At 43.2% G+C, this 23,876-nt stretch overlaps 1 protein-coding gene across 1 annotated transcript; it reads left to right on the forward strand.

The window, feature by feature from the left end:
• The first annotated feature begins 1,184 nt into the window (after window positions 1–1,184).
• Window positions 1,185–23,020, forward strand: plekhg4b (pleckstrin homology domain containing, family G (with RhoGef domain) member 4B). The gene is made up of 23 exons (XM_030781995.1): window positions 1,185–1,266; window positions 6,079–6,276; window positions 7,522–8,743; window positions 11,448–11,654; window positions 11,986–12,109; window positions 12,364–12,457; window positions 12,945–13,031; window positions 13,865–13,981; window positions 14,252–14,350; window positions 14,528–14,670; window positions 14,866–15,004; window positions 15,124–15,246; window positions 15,484–15,645; window positions 15,948–16,810; window positions 17,167–17,416; window positions 17,663–17,752; window positions 17,877–18,101; window positions 18,279–18,449; window positions 18,774–18,951; window positions 19,247–19,363; window positions 20,142–20,402; window positions 21,022–21,254; window positions 22,931–23,020. Exons 1-23 carry the CDS (start codon window positions 1,186–1,188, stop codon window positions 22,934–22,936), a joined length of 5,190 nt encoding a protein of 1,729 aa, XP_030637855.1. The 5' UTR covers window position 1,185; the 3' UTR covers window positions 22,937–23,020.
• The last annotated feature ends 856 nt before the right edge of the window (window positions 23,021–23,876 follow it).

Genomic DNA, 23,876 nt, shown 5'->3' on the forward strand with positions numbered 1-23,876 from the left:
CATTTTCTGCACCCAAAGACGATGAACGGCCATTCTCGTCCCCTTGTCACAGACACTGTTTATGCAACTGGTATTGTTCGCCCCCGAAGAGCATCAGTCACTCCTACCTTGGCCACACTTTACTGATACGCTCTAGCGAAATTAACTAAGAATAAGAACGCTTTTCCTTCCACGTTTTCTGCACTCATTTCACCGAAAGATGCGAACATGTTCCCATTGTTGCTTTCTTTGTTGTTTCTTTTTAACTGTTAAATAAATTCCTTTTACACGAAAGGGGAACACAAACAAAAAGACAAACGCAGGTTGCCGAACATACGAACCAAAACAACACCCAGACGATCATTCCTCTAAACTCAAAATCGGATTTTTAAAAAGACATAATTATCATTTAATGAATAGCGAGGTCAACGTTGACCTGAGGTGCTTCTCACACCCGGCTCATTACAGTTCCTCATAAGTCAGGGACTAACCCACATATGTCCGTAACCTGTCAGCCCTGGTTTGGGGATTAGGGATTCCCCTGACAAGATTTAAGCGAGCACTATTGTGGTGAGTGACCTGAGCTACCAGTGGTATGCTGATGTCTTCTTTTTCCTTTTTCCCCCCTCCTTTACAAAAGCAGCAGAATAAGCTGAAACCCTAGTCCATTTGTATTGTCAGGACAAAGAGGGACCATCGGGGGGTGGGCGAGGGTGTTTTTTTTTTTTAAGGGGGGGGGGGGGGGGGGGGGGGGGGGTCAGAGCCATTTCCCTGCAGGGCAGTAGCGGTGATGAGGAAGGTGTCAGGGAAGGGGGGAGGGGGGGGGGTATATTGTTGTGTTGAGTTCAGGTTGTGTGTTTTCTGAAAACCAAAGGAAGTTGCATCACTGTGCATTATTCAGCTGGGAGAGGCTAGTGCAGCAGGGAGGGAGGGACTGGGGAGCTGAGCTCTCTGGTTCTCTCATGCTTTCGACAGGACACTCAGTTTACTCTCAGAAAGAGAAAGAGAGAGAGAGAGGGAGGGAGGAAGCGAAGGGCTCTGTCATTGTCATGGGCAGAGAACAGAGGACTCACACTAAAGGGAGTTCTAAAGAAATGACGGGGCTGCCATTGAGTTAACCTACACTGGATCTTACCTGTCTTTTTTTTTTCATTAGCGTGACTGTTTGTTTATTTATTGTATTATTCATGTTCTGGCTCATTTCTCATGTCAATCGTGAATGCAGTTATTGGCACTATGCACTCCAGAGCGAAATCACGGAGTTGTGATAATTACCTGAGCATAAAGGTAAGTGCGTTATAAAAGTCCTCTCTTCTTTGGGAGCACTTACATTGGTTTTAGTTTAGAATGTGGCTTTAGACAGACATCCACATGGTATTCTTTCTCTGCTCAGATTCCACATTAAAGCTGAACGGTTTAAAGCAAAACTTCCGTAGAAGCTTACGTCCTCTGTTGATATCGATGAGTACGTCCATTGTTTGTGTTACTGAGAGTTATAGAAAGGGTTTTTTTTTTTCCAGAATAATTTCCAGATAATCTGGGGCTTTGTGTGACCCAAAGTCAGAGAAGTCTCTTTTCCTTCACAGATATTAAGCAGCTGGTATTTCTGTGTCTATGTGGAAGGTTTTGTCATCCTCTGATGTTGTGTTAGCATTGCTCTGGCATCAATGTAATGTTCAGGCAGGACAACAAAAATGAGTTGAAAGTGATTCTTATGAGGCGTCGGGGCAGACTCAGGTGAAACGTCAGGGTGGTTGAACTATCAGTCACTAATGAAGTCTTCGCGTTGTCTGTCCCCTCTTGTCCACACATAAAACAACTGTGTATGCTTTACTACTTCTAAGAACGACTTTCAAACTCACTTAAAGTTTGCTTTTGAGGTTGCATTAATGTGGATTTTTTTTCTTCACTGTCATGCTGACAAGAATGAAAGTCCTAAGGCACATCAGCTGGTTATCCACATTCCGCAATTACTTTTAATGGTCATTCAGCCTGAGTATATTTAGTGCTCTGGGGGCTTCTCCTGGACTTTCCCTGTAGCTTCTCCTTCACAGCCATAAAAAAAAAAAAAAAAATCCAACTGCTCCATCCTGTGTCTTGTTTGTTTTGTGTTGTGCTTTCAACAGCGATGGGCAGCATTTGCATATTTGCATTCACATGGCTAAAGAATCCGTCGTATGTTAAAGTCTTTTCAAAGACCTCTCCGTACAGAAACACACACACAGAAAGCAGAGAGAGAGAGTGAAAGAGAGAGAGAGATGGGTGATAGAGTGAGAGGATGAATGTGTATGTGTGTGTGTGTGTGTGTGTGTGTGTGTGTTATATTCAGGGAATGCAATCAGCTTCCCGTGAAGGATGAGCTCCTCTGAAAAAAGCAGGGAGAGAGAGAGAGAGTGAATACCTGAATGGTGCTCTCAAGTGGTAGTTCACACTCAAATGGCTCTTTTAGTCCAAACATTATATTGGTTTTGCTGAGCTTTTAAGGATAGACCATGTCCTAATTGTATGCTCTCCCACACTGCACAGTTCTGACTGTGTTTTGACCCTTGGTAATAGTGAAAATATAGGGTTAGGAAGACTAAATAAAGAACTTTGTTTTATTTGCAGCATTTGTTAGAAATAATTTTGATATACCTTACCGCAGACACTTTAGAGTAAACATCGCAATCCGTTCCACAGGCTGGTTGTTTTAACGAAAATTCCTACTGCTGACACATGACAGATTATATTTACAGATTTAAATTTACTTTTCCCTTGAAATTGCTTGAAAAACCAATAACATGGAGAATCTTGACAAGTAATTACTGCATGACAACTGCTTTGACCCACCTCAACCAATCATTTACAGTATTATTAGGCTTCACAAGCTGTTTGTCAAAATGCCATTGGCTTTAGTGGATAATTGCAAACATGAAATTCTGTACATGCCTTTTTGTCAGTCATAGTTCCAGATTGTCTAGCGCTTGCCACAATGTAATCAACAGGAAAACATTAGTTGACCATACCCAACCCTAAAAAGAAGACTGCTGCAGTCCAGTGTTAATAATAAACCCAGGTACTATGGCATCCTTATAACGATCAGAAAAAAAAACACACACACACACATTCCAAATCACGTGGAAATATAGAAAATCTCAAAAGAGGACTTTTTAAGTAGGGCAGGTCTAAGAAGTGGAACAGATGGAAAGCGCATGAGGATTTATGAGACACTGTCTAAGAAATATGAAAGAAAAATGTTTTCCTTCATCTCTCACAATCTAAGTATTTCAGCTTGGCATTCAATATCCGAGACCTCACACATAGCTGGCCCGAGATATAACATCACTGTAAGCCCACCGTCCTATCTCCTCTAAATCTTACATTCTTTCTTAGTGGGCGAAAAGACAAATTAAGCAGGCTTTGATGAGACTGTATTGTTGGAACACCACAACTCAGGGGCTGGTGGTGGCACCTGCTTGCGAGGACAGGTCCAGTCTAACCCCCCCCCCCCCCCCCCACCCCGTGCCCTTTTTGTTTCTCTGTGGTGCATCATTTGAGCCATGCAGCTTGTTCTCGCAGCTCTCCGGGCTCTCGGGTTACGCTCCCCTGGTGGCTTCATGCTCCACTGGAGGCCTGGTTCGCAGAGTCTTTGTGTCCCTGACCCACTAAATGTGTCTGCCCCTGCTCTCTCTCTCTCTCTCTCTCTCTCTTCATCAATGAGCAGAGGAGAAAACGAGAGAAAGGGAGTGAGAAGCAGAGAGAGGGAGAGAGAGAGAGAGAGAGAGAGAGAGATAGCTATTTCAGAGGCGCAGGAAAGCACGGGAACTCTCTGAAATGTGAAAACAGCTGACCCTATTGACTCACACATATGCTCTGTCAATTAAACAAGCATGAGTTCACCAGGAGTGCCAGTAATAAACTGGATCCATTCAAAGCATCAGCTTATAGGATGCCCTTTCACTTAGTTGTTGTTGGACATTTCACTATCATGTAAAATTGTCAAGGTCTTTGTCATTGTATGTAAGCAATTTCTACTTTACAAAAATCTGCACTGGATGAACGGTTTTCTTTTTTCTAATATAACTGCATGTAGTGGCTGGTCTTTATTGGGTGAAATTTATTGAAGGCAAGGGAAGCGTAGTCACAACCGGAATCCGCATCTCAAAACCAGTGATTTAATTATAGGTCAAGTTCCTCTCCACAACAACACAGGGTCTACAGTGCAAATCATCAAAGCAAAGGAGATTCTTCCCTACCTTCTCACGGTAACCCACACATTACAGGGCTGCAACACCAGCTGTGCAGTTTTGGTTGCTACTGAAAGCTTTATGCCAAGTGAAATAACTTTATAACTTTGTCAGGGCTATGGCAATAGTAGTGTACTTCTCAAAATCTGATTCCATGCTGCTCATGCTGTGATTTATCTTTTGGCTTCAAAGAGCGAAGAAGTTCTCCTTCAAAAGAAGTTCTCCTTCAAAGGGGGAGATTTGAAGTTTTCCTTTAAACCTTGGTTTGGAGCCATAGGTTTGGTGTCCAGATATTTAACAGTCATATACTGACTGCTGAGTGCACACCCAGATATACTGGAAGCTTTGAGAAGCAGTCAGTTGAATAATATACTAATTAGTAATTGAAGCTGAACAAAAGCCCTAACAGTCATATTGATTTTAAGTTCTATTGTACCGAGCACCATTTTGTTATGGCCACGGGAACCTGTAGAACAACGCATGTTTGATGTTTAAAAAACATGTAGTGATGGCTTTCCTCTCATTGTTATCTTTCCTCCACCAAACTACATGTTATTCTTCTCCTCCCTTTTACCCCTAGTGACTAATGCCCAACTCCATTAGCACGGGGACTCACTGCGCTAATGTAAGTGGGCGTTTTTGTCTTTTTTGCGGGCCGCAGTAAATAGCAGCTTGAAGAACGGAGTCGCACAATGGATGCCTTGTAGTGCAGTCATGGCAGAAGGACCAAACGCACTGTTGTTGTGTAACACTGGTGCAACATTTCAAAACAAACAGATAAAATTCAAAGTAGGATCATTGTGAGGTCCTACAGTGGAAACCATGAGCCCTTCCTCCCCTTGCTTTGTGAGACTTAGGCCAGGTCATGTCATTGCCAGTGGAAACAGAGGTCAGTAATCAGTAGTGAAGTTCCTGTAATTGCGGATGGAGGTGGGTGCATGGTCAGAGGGGAGGACGGAAGATGACTTGGAAGTGTCTTGGCTCTGACTCGAAAAAAACAATTTCCGAATAGGTTATGGTTAAAATTTTTTTATTAAAATCAATGTATAGGCAGATGAAACCCAAGTAACCTGCCCAACCATATGTTCTTCACAAATATCTTCACAGAACACTGGTTTTGTCAATGGTATTGTGCAAAAATAACAATAAAATTATGCAAACTAAGGTCTGAAGGATATGAGGTGCCTCCTTTGCTATTACCTGACCCCGCTGAGGTCCATCAGAGGTCAGGAATATTTAGGAGCGACATCAGTGTCCGGGGAGAGTGGTACAATCACTTCCCTAGCTGCGCAAAATTCCGGTGTTCTCTAGTTATGCTGAATTAGGAGTGCAGGATTTTCCAGTTTCCAATGTTATTGTTTGTGTCAAATGACGTTACACTCACAGGTGTTTCCTTCATCACTCGTGGAAGGCCAAAATGTGTGGGATATGTTCTATGATCTCCTAACATCCTGCTGGCTGCTGGTGGTGTGTGTTCGTCAGTGTGTGTGTGCGTGTGTGTGTGTGTGTGTGTGTGTGTGTGTGTGTGAGATCATTCGGTCAGGGCGCTGTGTACTTGCTCTTCCACTTGCCACAGCCAAAACAAAAGCATTATGGAGTCACACTGTGGTGACTTCAGGAATGTGGTATTAGACACCATGTGCATTGTGTCGGCAGAGTTTACAGTATTAGTTAAAATCGCAAGGTTTTAAATAAAACAGGATTTCTTATTCCCACATTTGCCTTTACCTTGAGGAATGGGAGTGGTTCCAAAAAAATTTGCTTGTATCTGTCGCCAAAAGACTCATCTACAGCGATGTATCATTTTCTCATGCTCTGATGTCTCTCTCTCTCTCTCTCTCTCTCTCTCTCTCTCTCTCTCTCTGTCTCTCAGGACTCAGAAACATTGGATAGCTGCATTCAGAGCACATTGTCTGCTCTGTACCCACCGTTCAGTGCCACTGCTGCCACTGTGCTGTGGCAGCTCTTCAGTGTGGTGGAGAGACAATATCGTGGTGACGGCCTGCGCTGTTTCATCGACTTTCTTCTCCCTGCCAAGAGGATCCTTCAGATCATCCACCACGAGACTTGTGTAAGTCAAAACACTGGCACAAGTTCAAGGGAAAACCAGTATAGAAGGATGGAAAAATTTATTTTATAACCCAAACTCAAAACACGTCATTTACATATGACCAGGACTTATTGACCAGAAGTTGCTACTCTTCCTTGCCTGTTCTATGACATTACAGAGCGTACTGTTATCTTTATAGTCATCATTTTATATTTTAGAAAAAAGGAAATTATGAATATGAAAATATGAATTTAGAAAATATGCATTACAAAATACATAATCGAAACAGCAATTAGAAAATTCACGTAGAAAACATCTGCTTTATGCATGTTTAGTCAATCCTTTATCTTATTGATATCATTTAGATTTTGTAAATTATTGAAGCTAATAGGGAATTTTCCTGAAGCTTGAGGTTCTGGAGTGATTCGCTTTGATAGAGAGAATGCTGAGCGAGATAATGTGAGAGTGGGAATTTGAGAGGGTGCTGAATATTGGGTAGAGACAGAGATCATTGTTATAAGAGCGTGCTGGAAAACAGCTCTCTGCTGTGTGAAGCCGAAAAGAGAGAGAGTTCTGTGCTGGCCGAGAGACTGCAGTTGGCCGAGCCTTCGGCCAGGCTGAAATGTAATATTGATTGACTGTGACTTTGATTTCTCCAGGTTATTTGACTATGAACTAAGCACTGTAACCTTACCCTCCTGGATTCAGCAGCGCCAGGATACTGCTGTAATTATAGCTGTGCTTTAGTGGTTTCACGTAAGCTAGACAGATATGTTCATTGTGTATTGAAACTTGCAACTGTTCAATTTTTATCGTTAGTATTCTTTAAACAGCAGGAGTAAAGCAGAGAAATTCAAATCTTCAACAAGGGAAAAAAAAAAAACAACAACCAAACAATGTGATTTGATTGACTTGTTTATATGTTTTTAGTTTTCTGTTGTCGTTTCCTGCTAAGAGTGGTTAGCAGGATAAAACATGCTCCTCAAGGTTTGATTTACAAGGGAGCCACAGATAGTAGCGTGAGTCAATTCTGTGGTAGAGTTGGTGGTTACTGACTCATTCTCTTGTAATAATGTAATCAAGGAGGTAGCTAGAGGGCTTGCAATCTTGTTCGGAAAGTTTTTTTTTTCTGCAAGACTGTTTACTCGCTTTGTATACATAAAATCATTAGCGATCATTTTACTGCTACATACTGGTTCATTTAATGAAATCGGATATGGAAATAGGGGTGACAGATTTGCCTCTCTCTCTTTGTACCTTTCTCAGCTGCGATTTAAAGGTCTGCTGTTGTACCACGAGGGCTGGCCCCTGTGTATCCATGAGAAGGTGGTCCTGCAGCTGGCTCCTCTACACAAAGTACGCCTGAGGCAAGGTGACTTTTACCTGCAGGTGGTTCCCCTTGGCCGCAAAGCTGTCAAACTGGTGATAAAATGCCTGTCGGGTAGCGGGCAGGCCATCACAGAGATCCCTGTCGCGGAGAGTATGTATGGCAGCGTCTTCACTGCTGACTTCTTGCAGAATGTAACACGCGAGCGCAATCTGCAGCCTTTGCAAAACTGCCTGCTCACCACCGGTGCCGTGGTGTACCGCACACCGTGGAAAAACGTGGTCAACCCCCTTTTCGTCACCAGCACGGCCGAGGCCATAATGCAGGCGCGGAGTAGCGGCGTGACCCTTCGCGGTCAGCTCAGTGCCTGCAGCACTAATGGGTCCACGGGCACCTTGGACAGCCATCGCAGCTCCCGTGACTCCCTGCATTCTCAGGGCGCAGATTCTACCGTGTCCGAGCCAGTCCTGAGCCGCAGCCTCACCGACACCGGAATTAGCTCCTTACCTTCGCAAGATTCAGCTCTGGACCGACAGAGCGTCATCTCCAAAGCCCACACTCTCCCCTCCACACCCGTGCAAGAGAGCGTGGGCCAGGTCCGAGACGGGAGCACGAACGAGAAACCTGGGGTCACCCAGAGAAGCCTGTCTTTCAGCACTGACCTCAGTAACCCTGGTCCACGACGACGCCACCACAGAGACTCTGTCGCCTTCGAGACCCGACGTCTCTTTCGAAAATCCTACATGGAAGCCCTGCAAAACCCAATGAACCTCGGGTCCAGTTCCGAGTCCATCCTGGAGGAAGGGCCGGAGCAAGGAGCGGAACCCAGAGACAAGGCCGGCCCCACGAGGGAGCAAGCGTCCAGGAGGATCTGCGCCCGTGGCTGGCAGGGCGGAGACGACTCTCGCGTTAGCTCCCCGCTCCTCCAGCTGCAGCGCAGTTTCAGGAACGCCGAACCCGGTCACGCGGAACGGCGCTCCAAATCTTTGGAACGAACTAACAAAGCCTCACAGGTCAAGGGTCACCGTGCACGATCCTCCTCAGGGGGTTCAGCCAGCATCTCGCCGAGGAAGCTCATGAATGGGTACAGCCTGCGCTTTGGCAGGTTAGACCTTGAGGGAGCCTTCCCTGGCATCGAGAGGAGAAGCAGTAAAGACTCAGGTGAGGCTTAGTGCTGTTTTTTTAAACCTTCTTTTTTTATTATCCATTACCATGACATGTTCAGTCAAACCCTTGCTTTGGGTGTATGTTCCCTCTGATGGTTAAGCCTCCACACACTTCAACAGCTAGGCCAAATCCAAATCGCATCGCTTGGGGCTATGAAATGCAGGTTTCGGTTTCAGACAGCTTTATGTGGTTTCGTACCATTTTGCAACGGGTAATTATAACCCGAAGCGTGGGCTATGACCATCACCATGGTGAATGTTGACTAAATATGAGTAGACAGCTTGTAATTGTCTTGTGTTGATTTTATTGCTTGTGACTTTGTGCATGTGAGGGCCCATGCGCTGTGTGTTTTGGAATGCTTCAGCGACAGGTAAGGCCCTGCCCTGTTTGGGAGTTTCTTTAGGAGTCGCTTATCTTCGGTTTTCTTTCTTACGAATCCCTCAACATGTTTTTCTTTGTATCACATACAAAATTCTGCCCTGTGGGGTAGATACTGGAGAGCAAGGTTTGGAATATGTCGCTAGGGAAACCATGCTGTTTTATTTAGCTTTTCCTGCTATTGAAAGGGGCGAAAAAAAAGCAAGGGAGTTTATTTTACGCAGTGTCAAATCCGCTAACTCGCCGGCAAAACCCAGGGGCGTGTATAACTTCTTCACAGGAAACTGAACTGACCGACACCTCTCTGATTTCCAAATGACCTCATGAGAAAAATATAGATGCGTTGTGTGTCAGTGAAGACTAAACCCACGCTCCATGTATCTTATTACACACGCCGGGCGGGGTTTGGGTAAATCCCCCCCCCCCCCACGTAATCTTGTTCGGTCCCCTCAGTCCTTCAGGTTCTTTTCCCACACTGAAAAAAAAAAAAAATCAGAGTCCTTTAGTCTAGGCAGGAAGTCACCAAGGATCTGATGATTCACCTGAGCCTCTGTGTGGTTCTGTAACCTGCACTGACTCCTGGTCCATTTGGGACCTAGGCTACTTTGCTCCCAGCCAGATGGTTTGCCTCAGTCACAAAGGAGGACACTGTTCCTGGGTCAGCTTCTGTGAGACGCTGAAGAAAGGCTTAAAGAGTATACATGTCCTTACGTAAGGTCTGTTCTCTCTCCAGAAAATCCCATGAGCAGTGCTTGTTTGACTCAGACTTTGTTCGGAGAACAAATGCCCTGTCTTCGAGCAGGGATAGAGTTACAGCCGATTTGCATCACATCGCATCATATCCTTTGTGACTTGCGATCTAATCTTTATCTCGTTACCATAAATCTTTTTTTTTCTCCAAACGGTAGTTAATTCAGCTAAAGCGTGTTTGGTTCTGAAGTGAGAAAAAAAAAATGAGTTCAAATAGCTGTAAATTCCTGTGCATAACCTGTGCATGGTTGGCTGTCAGTCAGCAAAATGCACGAAAGGTTGCGCTTTTTTATTTCAGGCTTCCCTCTCAAAACAAAGCTGTTTAGGAAGTACATCGCAAACAGGACCCGGTTCCCCAATCACACAGGAAATGCACATAGTCTAAAAGGACAATAGAGCCAGACTTTGGGAGGAGCCACTGCACTCTAGCACTATGCTTAACTACATTATGGTTTCAGATTTTTCAAAGAGAGTCCCATTATATCTGAGAGTGTTTGTAATCATTCATTTTTCATGTCCTTTGAATGGTCACGACATCACCAAGAGCTGGCACTCACTAGTTTGCCCTCCCAAAAAAACCTTTAGAGAGGCAAACTTTGAAAGCAGAGCATTTTGAAAAAAAAAAATAAAGCTTTGTTCAGCTTGCTTCTTCATAAAAACAAGGTTGGATTGGTTAGACTTACACTTTAAGTGTTGTTTTGTTGTTTTCTTTTTTTACTTTCACTGACAATGTTTGCATTATTTTACTTTATAAAAACAGGTGGCAGCATGACCTATTTCCAACATGTTTTTAATGGATGTGTTGTTATTGCTGTAAGCACGTGTTTTTGGGGTCCCGTCCTGTCTGTGTGGTTGTCTGCGTGTGACATAGTGTATCCTAAGGCGAAAGGCTGATTTGTATTGTTAAGGTTGCTGTGTTTGAGGAGCGAGCCGGTGACAGCGTTAAGGGAAAGTCATGAAACATCTGCACCAGTTGGGAATGTCTGCAACAGCATTCCTCTAAGTGGGGCCTCAGGGGAGAGGCAATGAGCTGTGGATGGATACGATGCACTTTAATACCACCAGACTCACCTCTGGTGCGCTCGCACGTGTGTGTGTGTGTGTGTGTGTGTGCGCGTGTGTGCGTGTGTGTGCACGTCTATGTGGGAGTCAGACAGAACACCTGGTCTCGACAATGACTCAGTGTAGACTCACTGCATAGATCTTCAGTGCAACTCCGAGTCTGACACTCCCAGATGTCAGAGGGAAACGTCTGTAGAGCACGATATACAAACCTCAGATGATAAGCCAAGATATACCTTACTCAAGTGCTAGATTAACGTAGACCTGAACATGGGCATAAACTCGTGTCTATTTGTTTTAGCAACACAAACAAAAGTCTAAAGTCAATGCACAATCAATTCTTGTTTATAAGGCTCTGTGCAATCACTCTCAGTCATGCTCAGTCATGGTTGTGTTTCACAGCCTTGTGAAATCAGTGTTTTTATATGGTTACATGGCAGCGACTGCTTCATGGTTAGATTGTGGCGTTGATAAAAACAGTACTTTGTGTGTATGCGCCTCTTAACAGGTTTGCCCGATGGTAACCTTCACACGGAGGCCAGAAGAAACAGCCAAGGCGGAGAGGAGTCTCATTCTCCAAAGGCCCCCAGCAGATCTCCTAACCTTCCACTTGCCCCTTCCAGAGTGCCCCCTGCTGCCTGTGATCTGCATCTGCCTAAATTCTTTACTGAGGTCAAGCGCGAGCTGTTGACCTCTGGGGCTGTTACTCTGCCTGGTAAGTGACAGAGAGAAGGACATATCGGTCAGCCATGCCCCATGGGTAGAGAAACCAGGTAGATTTGTGTTATCCCTTTACACATATTTGATACACATATCTGATGGTTACATTCTAAAACTCTTAAGTTTATTTAAATTAGCAACACTGAGGCCTATTATTCGTCACTCAGCTTACGTGAAAATAAATACTTTTAGGGTCACTTTGAGATATGTGAATCTTTGGTTGCCAGCTTATTGTATGTTTCAGTTCGGTAGGGGCACTTGCACACTAACTTTCTATCCTCTCTCCCTCTCTCTCTCTCTCTCTCTCTCTCTCTCACTCTCTCCAGGTAACAGAGATCGCAGTGGGCGAGCTATTGTGCAGATGTGCACTAGGAACGGCGTGTGGACAGACGAAAAGTACACTCCCAAAGACCTGGTGCGCCTCCTCGGCTATTACTTTTCAACACTACGGTGAGGAGCAGACGACTTGCCTGTTCAGCGTGCTGTTGCTGATGCTGCCCTTATTGCTGTTGTGTCTTTCAACGCAATCCCTGTAAAAAACTTGCTGTTGGTTTCACTGTCTGATGAACATGATTCATTTTTAGTGTTATAGTGCCAACACACGCCGAATCACGTGGTGACAACGCCGGTATTTGGCAAGTGTGAGATCATACCAAAATTGCATACGAGCGGAAGGTCTCTAACCCGCTCTTTATCGTTTGCAGGAAGGAAAAGAGAGATTTAGGTATGACGGTTCTGGTGGACAGTAGGAGGCAACCAGCCAGTCCCACCTTGTTCTCAGCCCTGTCGCAATTTCAGGTGAGGTGTGAGGGAATACACCTGTGTGAGAAAGATGTGAGGAAGAATACACTAGCCACACACATCATTTAAAGGTTCCCATGAGGTTAACCTGGCAGATGTCAACAGGCTATAAACTGTAAATGTGGATTCCATCTGCCAGTGGCTGTTGGCCCAGCTTGTGCCTTTTCCACTGTGAAGCTATTCTATTAATGCTCCTGACCAGTTCTAGTACATAGTTTTAGTGGAAAGCCTGGCCCCAGGGACTCTGGAGAGACCTGTTTGCACTTGTCCTCTAAACCACTCATTAGGAAAGGCACTGGCCTCAGCTTGCTAACAGTAGAACAGCCTTGGGTAAAGGGGGATGGGTTGACAGTATTTCACTGGAATTGAAACAGAGTTTTACACCTCTGCTGCGTTTCTGTTAGCTTGACTGAAGTGTAATAATGGATAATGTAATGCGTACGTGAGCAGAGGTTTTATATTCAAATCTACCTTCTTTCGCCAGGCATCTCTTCCAAATGCACTTACCTCGGTTCTGTTACTTGTGGACAAAGAAGCAGCAATGAAACTTGAGAGAGACGTTTCTGTACAAGTAAGTGGAATTAAAAAAAAAAAAAAAAAAGTAAAGAAAAAAATCAAGGACTCTGAGTTTTTATGAGTCCGAGTATCTAGGAAAGGATGATCTTGACTGACGTAGATAAATGAAATAAAAAAGATTGTCTCCCCTCTTAGGATAAAATCTCCTAAAAATCTCTATTATAACATTCCAAGCCTCCTCCAGATCTTACTCACTGTTATACAATGACCAATTCATCTAAATGGATATCTTGAAGCAGAAAAAACCCCCCCCAAAAAAAACGCCAGGGCTGTCATTCTGTCATGTCCTTGACCTTTGCCAAAAGGCAGGCAGCGTTGTAGTTTATGGCTAATTGAGAGACAGGGCATGTGAGTTATGTCTGCATGAAGCCACATGTCTGAAGGAGAATGTTATCCTCCTCATTAAAGGTTGCTCTGTATCTCGCCCAGGGAGCGAAGGAAAATCTAATCAGAGCTTGCTTGTGTCTAGCAATGAGCTAAGGCATTACCCTCTTAATACCCCCGCATTCCAGCATTACTCAGAATTTGGTGGAAGGTTGTATTTGATTTGTTGTTTATGTCAAAGTTTGTTTAAATGAGGCTTTTAGAGAGAGCTGAATTTCAGTTGAAATGGAATGTGACGGGTTTTTTTTGCGTGTGTGTTAACTTTGACCTTCATTTGAAGCACTTAACATTAACAACATAATTAGGTTTTGGAGAGTTCGTTGAACCCTTCGCTTCTGTTTCTCCTTTGCTGTGTAGATTTGAAAAAGCCATAAAGAGATATTTCTTTATGAAAGAAAGTGACGAGAAAGTAATAACCGCTCTGTTTCATTCAATAATCCACAGTATGAAATCCTGACCTCCCTGAAGGCTCTAATGAAGCATATTGACTCAACCCAACTCACACGAGACCTGGAAGGCACCTTTCCCCATGACCAGAACCATTTTGTCCAGTTTAGACAGGTGAGATGAACAGTGGTAATTAGTCTTCCTCTGCAATTTCTAAAGTTTGGTTTTGTCTGCTACTCAAAAAACTCTTGGTTTATGGCATGATGCTTTTAAAAGATACTTACCGTATTTCTCCCAGTTTCTTCCATAACAACGCATCTGCTGGTACTCTTAATCACAACGTTACCGAAAGAAGAGCTAAAACTGGAGAAATGAGTTATTCGAAGCAATCTGGTTTCGAGAATTCTGATTTTTTTTTTTTATTGTCGTGTTTCACGTCAACAGAAAATTGAACTGTTTGCAAGCAGTTGCAGCGCAGCCATTTTGTCCCTCCAAAGCTCCATTGACAGTCTGAACAACAGTGGCAGCCTGGAGACCTCCAAGGTTAGACTTACGCGTCCACACACGCGACGATTACCCTGCTTCACTTTCATCTGTGTCAGTCAGAAATCAGTGGTGTTGTCTAGCAGTGTTGAAGATGTATGAGAGAGGCAGATACCGTGAATAGTGTGACATGGGTGTGTCAGGTGATAGACTGTGATGTTCTGTGTTTTCACACAGGAGGTGTCAGAGGTCATCAGTAAGCAGAGGCATCTCATGAAGCGTGTGCTGGACGACGCTCAGCTGAACCGGCTGCGGCTGGAAGGTGGGACGTTTCTGGCTCGGATTAGAAAAGAGGAAGCGTTGGACAATGATAACTACAGGTAACTGCACACTTCAACCGAAAGAGAGATTACTTGATATTTTGTTTTTACAACGTCACTGACTGAAGTTTATTTATTTACTTTTTTATTTATTTGGCTTGTAATGTGATTGAATTGTAATATTCTGTGTTGCTCAGAGTTACTTTCCTGTAGGGAAAGTTGAAAATTTTGATCTCGTATTTTTTTTTAATGCAGGGAAGCCATAGACATGGTCGGTGCACTGTACAATCAGGTGGATGAAGAGGTTCATAAACTGGTGATCCTGTCCAACAAATCCCTCCAGCAACTGGAAAGTCTCCTGGAACAGCGCACCTTTGAGGAGCAGAGTGAACAGGTGAGAGCAGATCTCTACCACCACCCTTACTCTATACAACCTAAAGGAGTGTGACCAGCCTAGAGAATACTCTAAAAGAATACACTGACCTCTACCTATGACTGCATCTCTTTGCTCAGATTAAACGGTGGTTGAGTGTAGAAGGTGAGAAGCACTTGGCCTGTCTGGATTCCTACAGCTTCTCTCTGAGCACCATCAAAGAACTGAGACAGAACTTGGCCCAGTTTATTGAAGAATCTGCGGTAATCATTCATCTAAATACACACCTATAGGTCTCTAGATATGACACTAGTTCAGTAATAAAACTCATCCTAATTTGAATATAGTTTTATTAATAAAAAAAAAAAGAAGATGATTTTATCATGGGAATAATCTTTTATCGTCGGAAGAAGGACTATAATATTAACGTACTGAGAGTAAACACTCGTAATGAAGCAGTACGTCTCAGTTTATTCCTGTTTTTCCTTTGTCTTAAACAGCAACAGCAGAGGAAGGCCGCGGTGTTTATAAGAGAGTCAAAGGCCGTGGCCAGCTCGGCTCTGCTGGATTTAAAACAGCAGATCAGCTCCACACTGCAGCGCTGTGAGAGACGCAAGGCTGAGACGGAGACACTGCTCAACCTTTACGAGTTTTATGAATCGGTAGAGTCACTTTAATCTCTTTGTTCGCAAACGAAACGATGGGCATATGATTCAACGTGTTAGGCATATAACAATGTGCAACGTCACAATTCAAGCAATATGACAATTCAAGTGTTGATTTTTTTTTTTTTTTTCAATGTTATGATGTGATGTCGGGATGCAGAAGCGAAGAAATGTGTCTTTTCTGGTTTGATTGATAAAAAATTCCAGGATGGTAGCATTACATATGCACAATTCTGTCCTTGTTTTGTTATAGCGCTGTGTAAGTCCATAACGCTCTAAATACAACCCCTTTCCTTCAGGCTAACCAGTGGATGGAACACTGTCAGGACTACTTCAGCCAGCTGAATAAGGAAGAGAACAGTGGCAGCTACCCTTCATCAGTGCATCAAATCCTACAAGACTACCATCATGAAGCCACCAAGTTCTCTCTAGACAACTTCAGCTCACTTAACGAGATGGTTGTGAAACTTAACAGTCCTCAAGAACTCAGTAAATGGAATGCCCTCTGGCACAGGTGCCAGGATACCAAGCAACAGTTGGAAGAGGCACTAGCGAAGGTCTCAGCATCTCCACACATTTCAGCAGAGACCAGCCTTACGGCGCCAGAGGACAGACCGGCAAAATCTATGGAGCAGCTTGGTGGAGGTGGGGACTGTACACTCCCTGAGCTCCCTTCTGTGGACTCTGGGCTTCCGTCCTTTGAATACGATGACGCGAAGCCTCACTCTGCAGGACCTTTTTCCAAAAGCCAGTCACCTTTCCCCTCTACGCTCTTTCCCTTCCCCCCAGAGAGCGGCAAGCTCTCGCCCTCGCGCTTCGACGACACGGACAGCGACTGTACCATCGACTCTTTGGTCTCCTGCCAATCCGAGCCGGTTTACTCGCCCACCACGCGCCACCGTAAACAGCCCCTCAAGAAGATCATGAAGAAGACCATGAGCTACGAGTTAAACTTACGTGACAGTAACCACCTGGATACTGGTCACCATGGCTACACAGGTGTTTACATTAAAGGGCTCGAGGTGACCAACAACGTGAGCGTGGAGAAGAAGCTCCATCGGCCGGACGTTAAGAGCCCGGTGCAGGGACGTAGCAGAAGCATGTCTTCCCCCTCCAGAGTGCACTGCAGACGCGTTGAGACAGACACCAAGAGGCAGAACAGGTCAGTACTGAAGCTGCAGTTTTTGGTTTAGGATGCTCAAGAAACTCTAGGAGCGAGTGTGAGGCATTGATGAATTATCAATGCGATCATTCCAGCAACACCGCAGCTTGTTAACATTTCTTAAATGAAACAACGCCCCTCAGTTCTGAGGGTCAGTTAAAAAAAAATGAACTGAGCTCAGTAAGGAGCAAGGAGATGGTATTCTAGAGTATGAATTAATTGTTGAAGTACTTGATGCAGGTGTGTCTAATCTGTGTCGTGGCATTCTTAGCCAAACAAAAGGAAATCCTATAGGCCATCTTGTCAAATGTTTTGCCCCACTGATAAGAGATCTGTGGTATTGTTTTTGTCTGCAGTAAAGCTCAACATATAATGGATGAGATGATCGCAACGGAGAGGGAGTATGTGCGATCTCTCAGCTACATTATTGAGCACTACTTCCCCGAGATGGAGCGACTGGACCTTCCACAGGACCTGCGTGGCAAGCGTGCAATCATCTTTGGGAACCTTGAGAAGTTGTGTGACTTCCACAGCCAGTACTTCCTGAAAGACCTAGAGAACTGTGCCCATTCGCCTCTGTTAGTGAGCAGCTGCTTCCTACAACATGTGAGTGCTCATTTTCATGTCCAGGATAGGTAATGGAAATCTACTGGACAAGATTTGCATCTTGTTTGCTGCGTATCATTTCCCTTTCTCCATGTTGCTTTGCCTAATTTAACATATGGGTTGAGTTTCATCACGGAACATTACCAAAAACATTTAAAAAAATGAATAAAATATAATAAACTTCCCATTACTCCTCTTCCTCTGACTTCACTGAAAAAAATGATTTGTTCCTTTTCTGTCGTGTAGGAGGATCAGTTTGGAATGTACGCTCTCTACAGCAAAAACAAACCTCGCTCAGATGCCCTACTCACTAGCCATGGCAACAGTTTCTTCAAAGTAAGTCTCTCATTGATGCTCTCCTCAGAACTGTTTACATTAGATAAGACGAGATACAAATATTCTGATGATTCTCCAAATTCAGCTTAACCCAAACAAAACCTTTCTCTGCTCCCACGTGCAGAATAAACAGATGGAATTAGGAGACAAGATGGACTTGGCATCCTACCTGCTGAAACCCATTCAGAGGATGAGTAAATATGCTCTCCTTCTCAAAGACCTGATTAAAGAGTGTGGTCACTCCCAGGAGCAGGAACTCGCTGACCTCCGCACTGCAGAGGAGATGGTCAAGTTCCAGCTGCGCCATGGCAACGACCTGCTGGCAATGGACGCCATCCGTGGATGTGATGTAAGCACGAAAGAGACCAGATACCCAGTGATTAGCTGTCTTGTGTTTTGTGCCTTGTGTCCAACCAAAGTGCTGGGTGGTACAGCAACTACATAATAAGGATAACACACAGTATGTAAAAACACGCTGTTGTGATACAGAGTGGTGTAATCGTCCATTGCCTCCATTCCTCTCCAGGTCAACCTGAAGGAGCAAGGTCAGTTACGATGTCAGGATGAGTTCATTGTCTGGTGTGGACGGAAGAAATACCTCCGACATGTCTTCTTGTTTGAAGACCTCATTCTTTTCAGCAAAACGAAAAAGATTGAAGGGGGGTATGACATCTACATCTACAAGCAGTCCTATAAGGTACAAAATATCACTTGGACACAAACATAAGGAGCTGGCATGCAAGGTTTTGCTGTGCATCTTTTGCATTTGTGAATTTACAACATTGGGAACTTTTTTTTTTTTTTGGCAGAAGACTTGCCTTACTCCAAAGAACTGAAAAGTTCAACTGATTTAAGATAAGACTGATGTGATAAGCGCTATTGAAGCGCCACTGAACAAAATAATAACCTCTATGTTTCTTTCTTGTGACAAAGGTGACAGTCCATTATCAAAATAAAGTGGACAGCAGCCTGATCCATCCTATGCTCTGAGATTAAACATACCTTTGTTTTGTCTTCTCAGACGGCAGAAATTGGAATGACCGAGAATGTTGGCGACAGCGGCCTCCGTTTTGAGATCTGGTTCCGTCGCAGGAAGTCTCAGGACACATTCATCCTGCAAGCCAACTCCACGGAGGTCAAGGCTGCCTGGACCTCTATCATTGGCAAGATCCTGTGGAGACAGGCCTTGAGAAACCGAGGTCAGACAGAGGATATTCAAAAATCTTTTATGGAGCTGTACGTTTGAGAATGCACATCCTTTAATGGCCAAGTTGTAATCTTGCTGTACAAGATGTTAGTCAGGAACTTGAAAAAGTTGGTTGAGAGTCAAAACATAGCAGGGAATGCAATAACAGTATTTTGATTTTTATTTAACTCTGACACAAAGGACCCTAGAACCTAAATAGTTTTTTATGTGTTAGCAGAGGCTTCTGGGTTTGACCTTTAAGCAGGTTATGTGCACTTTTTTTAAATGTGGTTTTCTTTAATCTTCAGAGTTACGGATGCAGGAAATGGTTTCCATGGGAATTGGCAACAAACCTTTCATGGATATTAAACCCAGTGACGCAGCCATCAGTGACCGAGCCATTGATTACATTATGAAAGGGTCAGGTGAGCTGTCTGCAAGATCAAGCCACTAACATCACCTCTAACACCTCTCTCTCTCTCTCTCTCTCTCTCTCTTTCCCTCCCCCCTTTCCTGTCTTTGTCTGTTTTATTTTCTCTGTCTCCTTTTCTCTTTCACTCTGCGGTGTTCTCTTTCTGATAAAAAATGAAAAAAGAATGACCAGAAATCCCTTTAAAGCACTGTCATCTTTCACATAATGATTTCTCAATTTCTGCCAACTAGAGGAGAACAAAACAAAGTGTAAAAACATGCTGGTTTTCTTTGTTCCTCTTTAAAAGTGTTTTACTCCCATGTAAGTATATGGGCACTTTAAAAGTCTAAGAGAACCATTCAAAGGGAGCACAGCTATCTGGAGAATGTATCTACCCTCATATTATGGGCAAGTCTCATGTGTTGTTTTCAGAGCAATGCCTGGACTTGCCTCCTATGGGTTTGTGTGAACGTCTGAGATGTTCTGTAGCTTTTGAAGTTCATGCATCAAATGATATCATTGCTTTTCAGATTAATTCACACATTCCAATGTTTACCAAAACTATTTTCCTACCATTCAGAGTCAAATTTCTCTCTTACATGTTAAACAAATTGAGTTTTCTCACCCCGATAGCTGAACACACAGACAAATACCTGTTATCACCACAGGAATTTGGAAAGAAAATTTCTCTGTGCCCCCAAAACTTATCCTGATCCATTTACATGCTTTATTTCTTTCTAAAAGTATTTCTCTCTCTCTCTCTCTCTCTCTCTTCTCACTTCCTTTACCAGAATCTAGGACACGGGCATCCATAGCAGTATCGTCCTTTGACCACTCCACGCCCTTTAAGAGGCCGCACTCCACCATCTCCAATAGCAGCAGCTCCTCATCCAGCAGCCAATCCTCCTCCTCTCTTTTGGGCTCACTCAATCTGCACCTGTACCCCTCCTCCGCCCACCCGCTGCCCGGCTGCCCGGCCCTGGCGCACTGGCCGTACGACTGCATTGAAGAGGATGAGCTGGAGCAGGACACGGCCGGACAACCATCCATGAGTGAGTGATGATCACGATTAACTAAGTTATAACGGTGCCCTTCTTGTTGGGATGTAAATGTTGAAGGATGATGTCTGTCTAACCTGCTTGCCAGATGCTATTTGAATTGTGGTGCTATGGAAGTGCTTTGTGAGTAATCTGAGAGGTTGATGTTTTAAGCTGTAACAGAATTTTTGAACTGCAAAACTTGTTTCTGCAGCTTTTCAAGCATGCTGGACTGCATTTATATTTTAGTTGGGTATATTTTAACTTAAACAGTTAAAACCGGAAATTTAACAGGAAAAGGGCCTCTCAGATTGTGGTTGGCCTAGCCAGTAGCAGTGGGGTATTAAGCATGACACTGACATGAGTATAATAAAGGAAGGATGCAGACAGCTTGTTTTGTCTCCATCTTGTCATGAAAAATTAAAAAAAAAAAAAGAGAGAAAACTCTTGACCTCTTTGCAAACTGTAGGTCATTTTAAGAACAGGCTGATCAGTCAAATTTTTCATTGTCAGGACGGCAAGGAGTTCTTGGAAGTGGCTGAGCGCTAGTATCTCTTATTGACGTTGTGCGTTTTTTTTTTTAGTCATGTTTCATCGACTGTGTCTCTTACTGAGGTTGTGTGATCTTTATCAGTCACAGAGAGCTCCGAGACATCCTCCCAGTTAACATCTAGTGACAGCATGATGGGTTTAAGCACGCTTTCCATCCCACGACGTCCTAGCAACGCCATGGAAACCTTCCCCAGCGAGCCGGCCTCCTACCTTTCCTCCACCGCTCCCTCCCCCTCACCCCCAAAGGTCACTTCCTCAATCCTGTACCAGAAAGATCCAGACCTTCAGCCTCAGGCTAGCAACTTCATTACTGCAGTAAGTCTTCACACAGGGTGGACTGTCCCCAGTGACACTCTATATAACAGGGTGGATTATGTTAAGCCACACCACACTACACTACAGTACATAATTTAACAAATTCTGTTGTACGTGGATCTTGCGATATCAAGCGAAATTGATTTCTTTGGGTACAGCAAGACTCCCACCTTTGTTTTGACAAATAGATACCCAGATTTTGAGAGGTTTTGAGAACTAAAAGAGAACTCATTTTAAAACAATTCTGGTATTACTGCATTTGAAAGAATTATAGTTAGTATTTTGGATGTGAAGATGACCCTCAGAAGAATTTTAATAATAGTGTTTTTGTTTTTTGTTTTTTAAATTTTGGATTGTTTTTGGGATGGGTTATTTTTTTTTTCTTTTTTGACTTTTTTTTTGTTCATGTAGAAACAACTTGCAAAAATAGTAATGGGAGACAGCACATTTTTATTGTGGAGCCACTTTGAACCAAATAGTGGCGCTAGAGAGTTGAAATTTGAGTACCATAATGTCCAACCTGTCTGCTAGGCTTTGTAGTCTGGAAGTTTCTGTAACATTTTTCTGTTTTCTGAAGTATTAAAGTAATCCTTTAGAGGACTAACCATCCGAAAATCCAAAATGATTTTGTGATATGTAAGATGTACACACCTGTTGAAACCTCTTCAAATACACTGTACATCCCAGCATGTAAAAAAGAGCTTAATTAAAAAATAGCTTAATTTGTATTCATCTGTGTAATGTGTATTAGGCTTGTGAGATGAAGATTCTTTATTTTACAGTATATATCTTTGTTTTGCTTTTGCCAGAGAAAGAACTCTCACATAACGATAGGCCTGTCAACAATGGTCTGACACAAAAGGGTTTAGCTAAGTAAGTACAGTAACTGGTCTGGAGTCAGTTTCTGTCCTGGTCTGTCCACAGTCACACTGATAAGCTTCACGTGCCTGTGGGTGGCCTTCGAGCGTTACCTTGTTTGAAATCGTCCTGTTTAATTGACCTGTGTGTTTGTGGGTGCTGCATGGGTGTGCTGGGGTTAAAGGGATGGGACACCAGGGTGATGGGCGGTTTTGTCTGGGTTTCTGGTGCTTCTTTACGTCTCTGTGTGCTCTGGCATGCTGTAACTGTGACAGAATGTGTGTTCATGTTCGTGTCTTTATGCTGTTTTTACCTGACTGTGCTGTCGTACTGTGTCAGCGTATTGCATTTTGTGATTGATGATACATTTTAGGTTAGAGTTGCACAGTTCGTATGTTTGGTTTAGTTTTCTGTAGTGCTACACAACACAAAAACCCAAAAATGTTTAATTTTCCTTACTGGAGGTACTATGGCAATGACCTCATCTCACTCATGAGAATCTTAATATATACTGTCAATTATTAAATGGACACAGAGCCTATCGTAGAGGTCATGGTACAGTTATTTTTAAAGAAAACAGGGAGATGTTACTTATTAATTCAGTTACTAATAAATTGGAAGGAATTCTGTGATATTGAATGCCCAGAGCATATTATATGAAAAATAAATCAGTTTTCAACCATTATCTTGATTATTGTGTGGTCAGTGTAGGTGATACAGTTGCCATTACTGGTTTTGCTGTAGCGGAGAACGCGCAGGGTTTGTAAACCCGTGAATGCTTTGAATTAACCGTGTTGTTTGTTTTTTTTCACATGCAGCTATAAATGGTTTGATATCATGGCTGGTACCACAGGAACCATGACGTGGATCCCTAAGCACTGCAGCACTGAAAACAGACGGCCTCATGTCAGGGACTGGGCGTCGCTGGTGGAAAAAAAAGCATTTCATAAGGTCGTGTTGTATATTGAATTTCAGCATGCTATACAGCACTAAAAAAAACCTTTAGAAATGCTGGTACATAATATACTGCACATTGAGTTAATTAACCAGATTTGTGTCTCTGTCAATATTGTAGATGAGTTGTTGTTTTTTTTTTTTTTTAATCTTATTTTATTGTATTTTATTTTCAAAACACAATCACAAGTACATAAACTGTCCTTTGTTTAGCTACGGCAAATGATACCGTTAATTTGCTACATGCGAAAATGTCCCATTTGACAATGACAATGTATGTCATTCATATTGTTTAACAATGGCAAGCATCACCCGTCTGTACATATTATATAAATAGTTTGATGATTTTGAGTACTGGCACTACTAATAAAATATTCGTTATGATTATTTTTCACTGTGGCGTGTCTTGTTGTGTTGACTACAGAGAAAGAGATTATCAGTTGCAGAAATGATGTTTGTTCTCGTAGGAAACAAACTAACACAAAACAGCAACACTTCAGACCACTTTCTAACAGCACCGAAGCAACTTCCCCTCCTGCTCATGTTCTTTATTCTGTTGTAGACATGGGTAACCACAAAGTACGCTTTTTCTCACACAAAAATCTTAATAGAAAAGGGAACTGTAATGTGTGTGTGTGTGAATGTGTATTCTTCCCAGCATCTGCGTTGTTTTAGTCTCTTTTTTTTCCTAACTTTCATGATCCTGTTTTTATATTGTGTTTCCCTTTTTAAAACGTTTTTGCCTGTCGGTTCATTCCTAAAGAGCTGCACAAAGGTTGAGCAGTTTTTAATTTTAGTTACTGGTCATTC

This window comes from Chanos chanos, chromosome 8, assembly GCF_902362185.1.
Source record: "Chanos chanos chromosome 8, fChaCha1.1, whole genome shotgun sequence".
Taxonomy (NCBI): domain Eukaryota; kingdom Metazoa; phylum Chordata; class Actinopteri; order Gonorynchiformes; family Chanidae; genus Chanos; species Chanos chanos.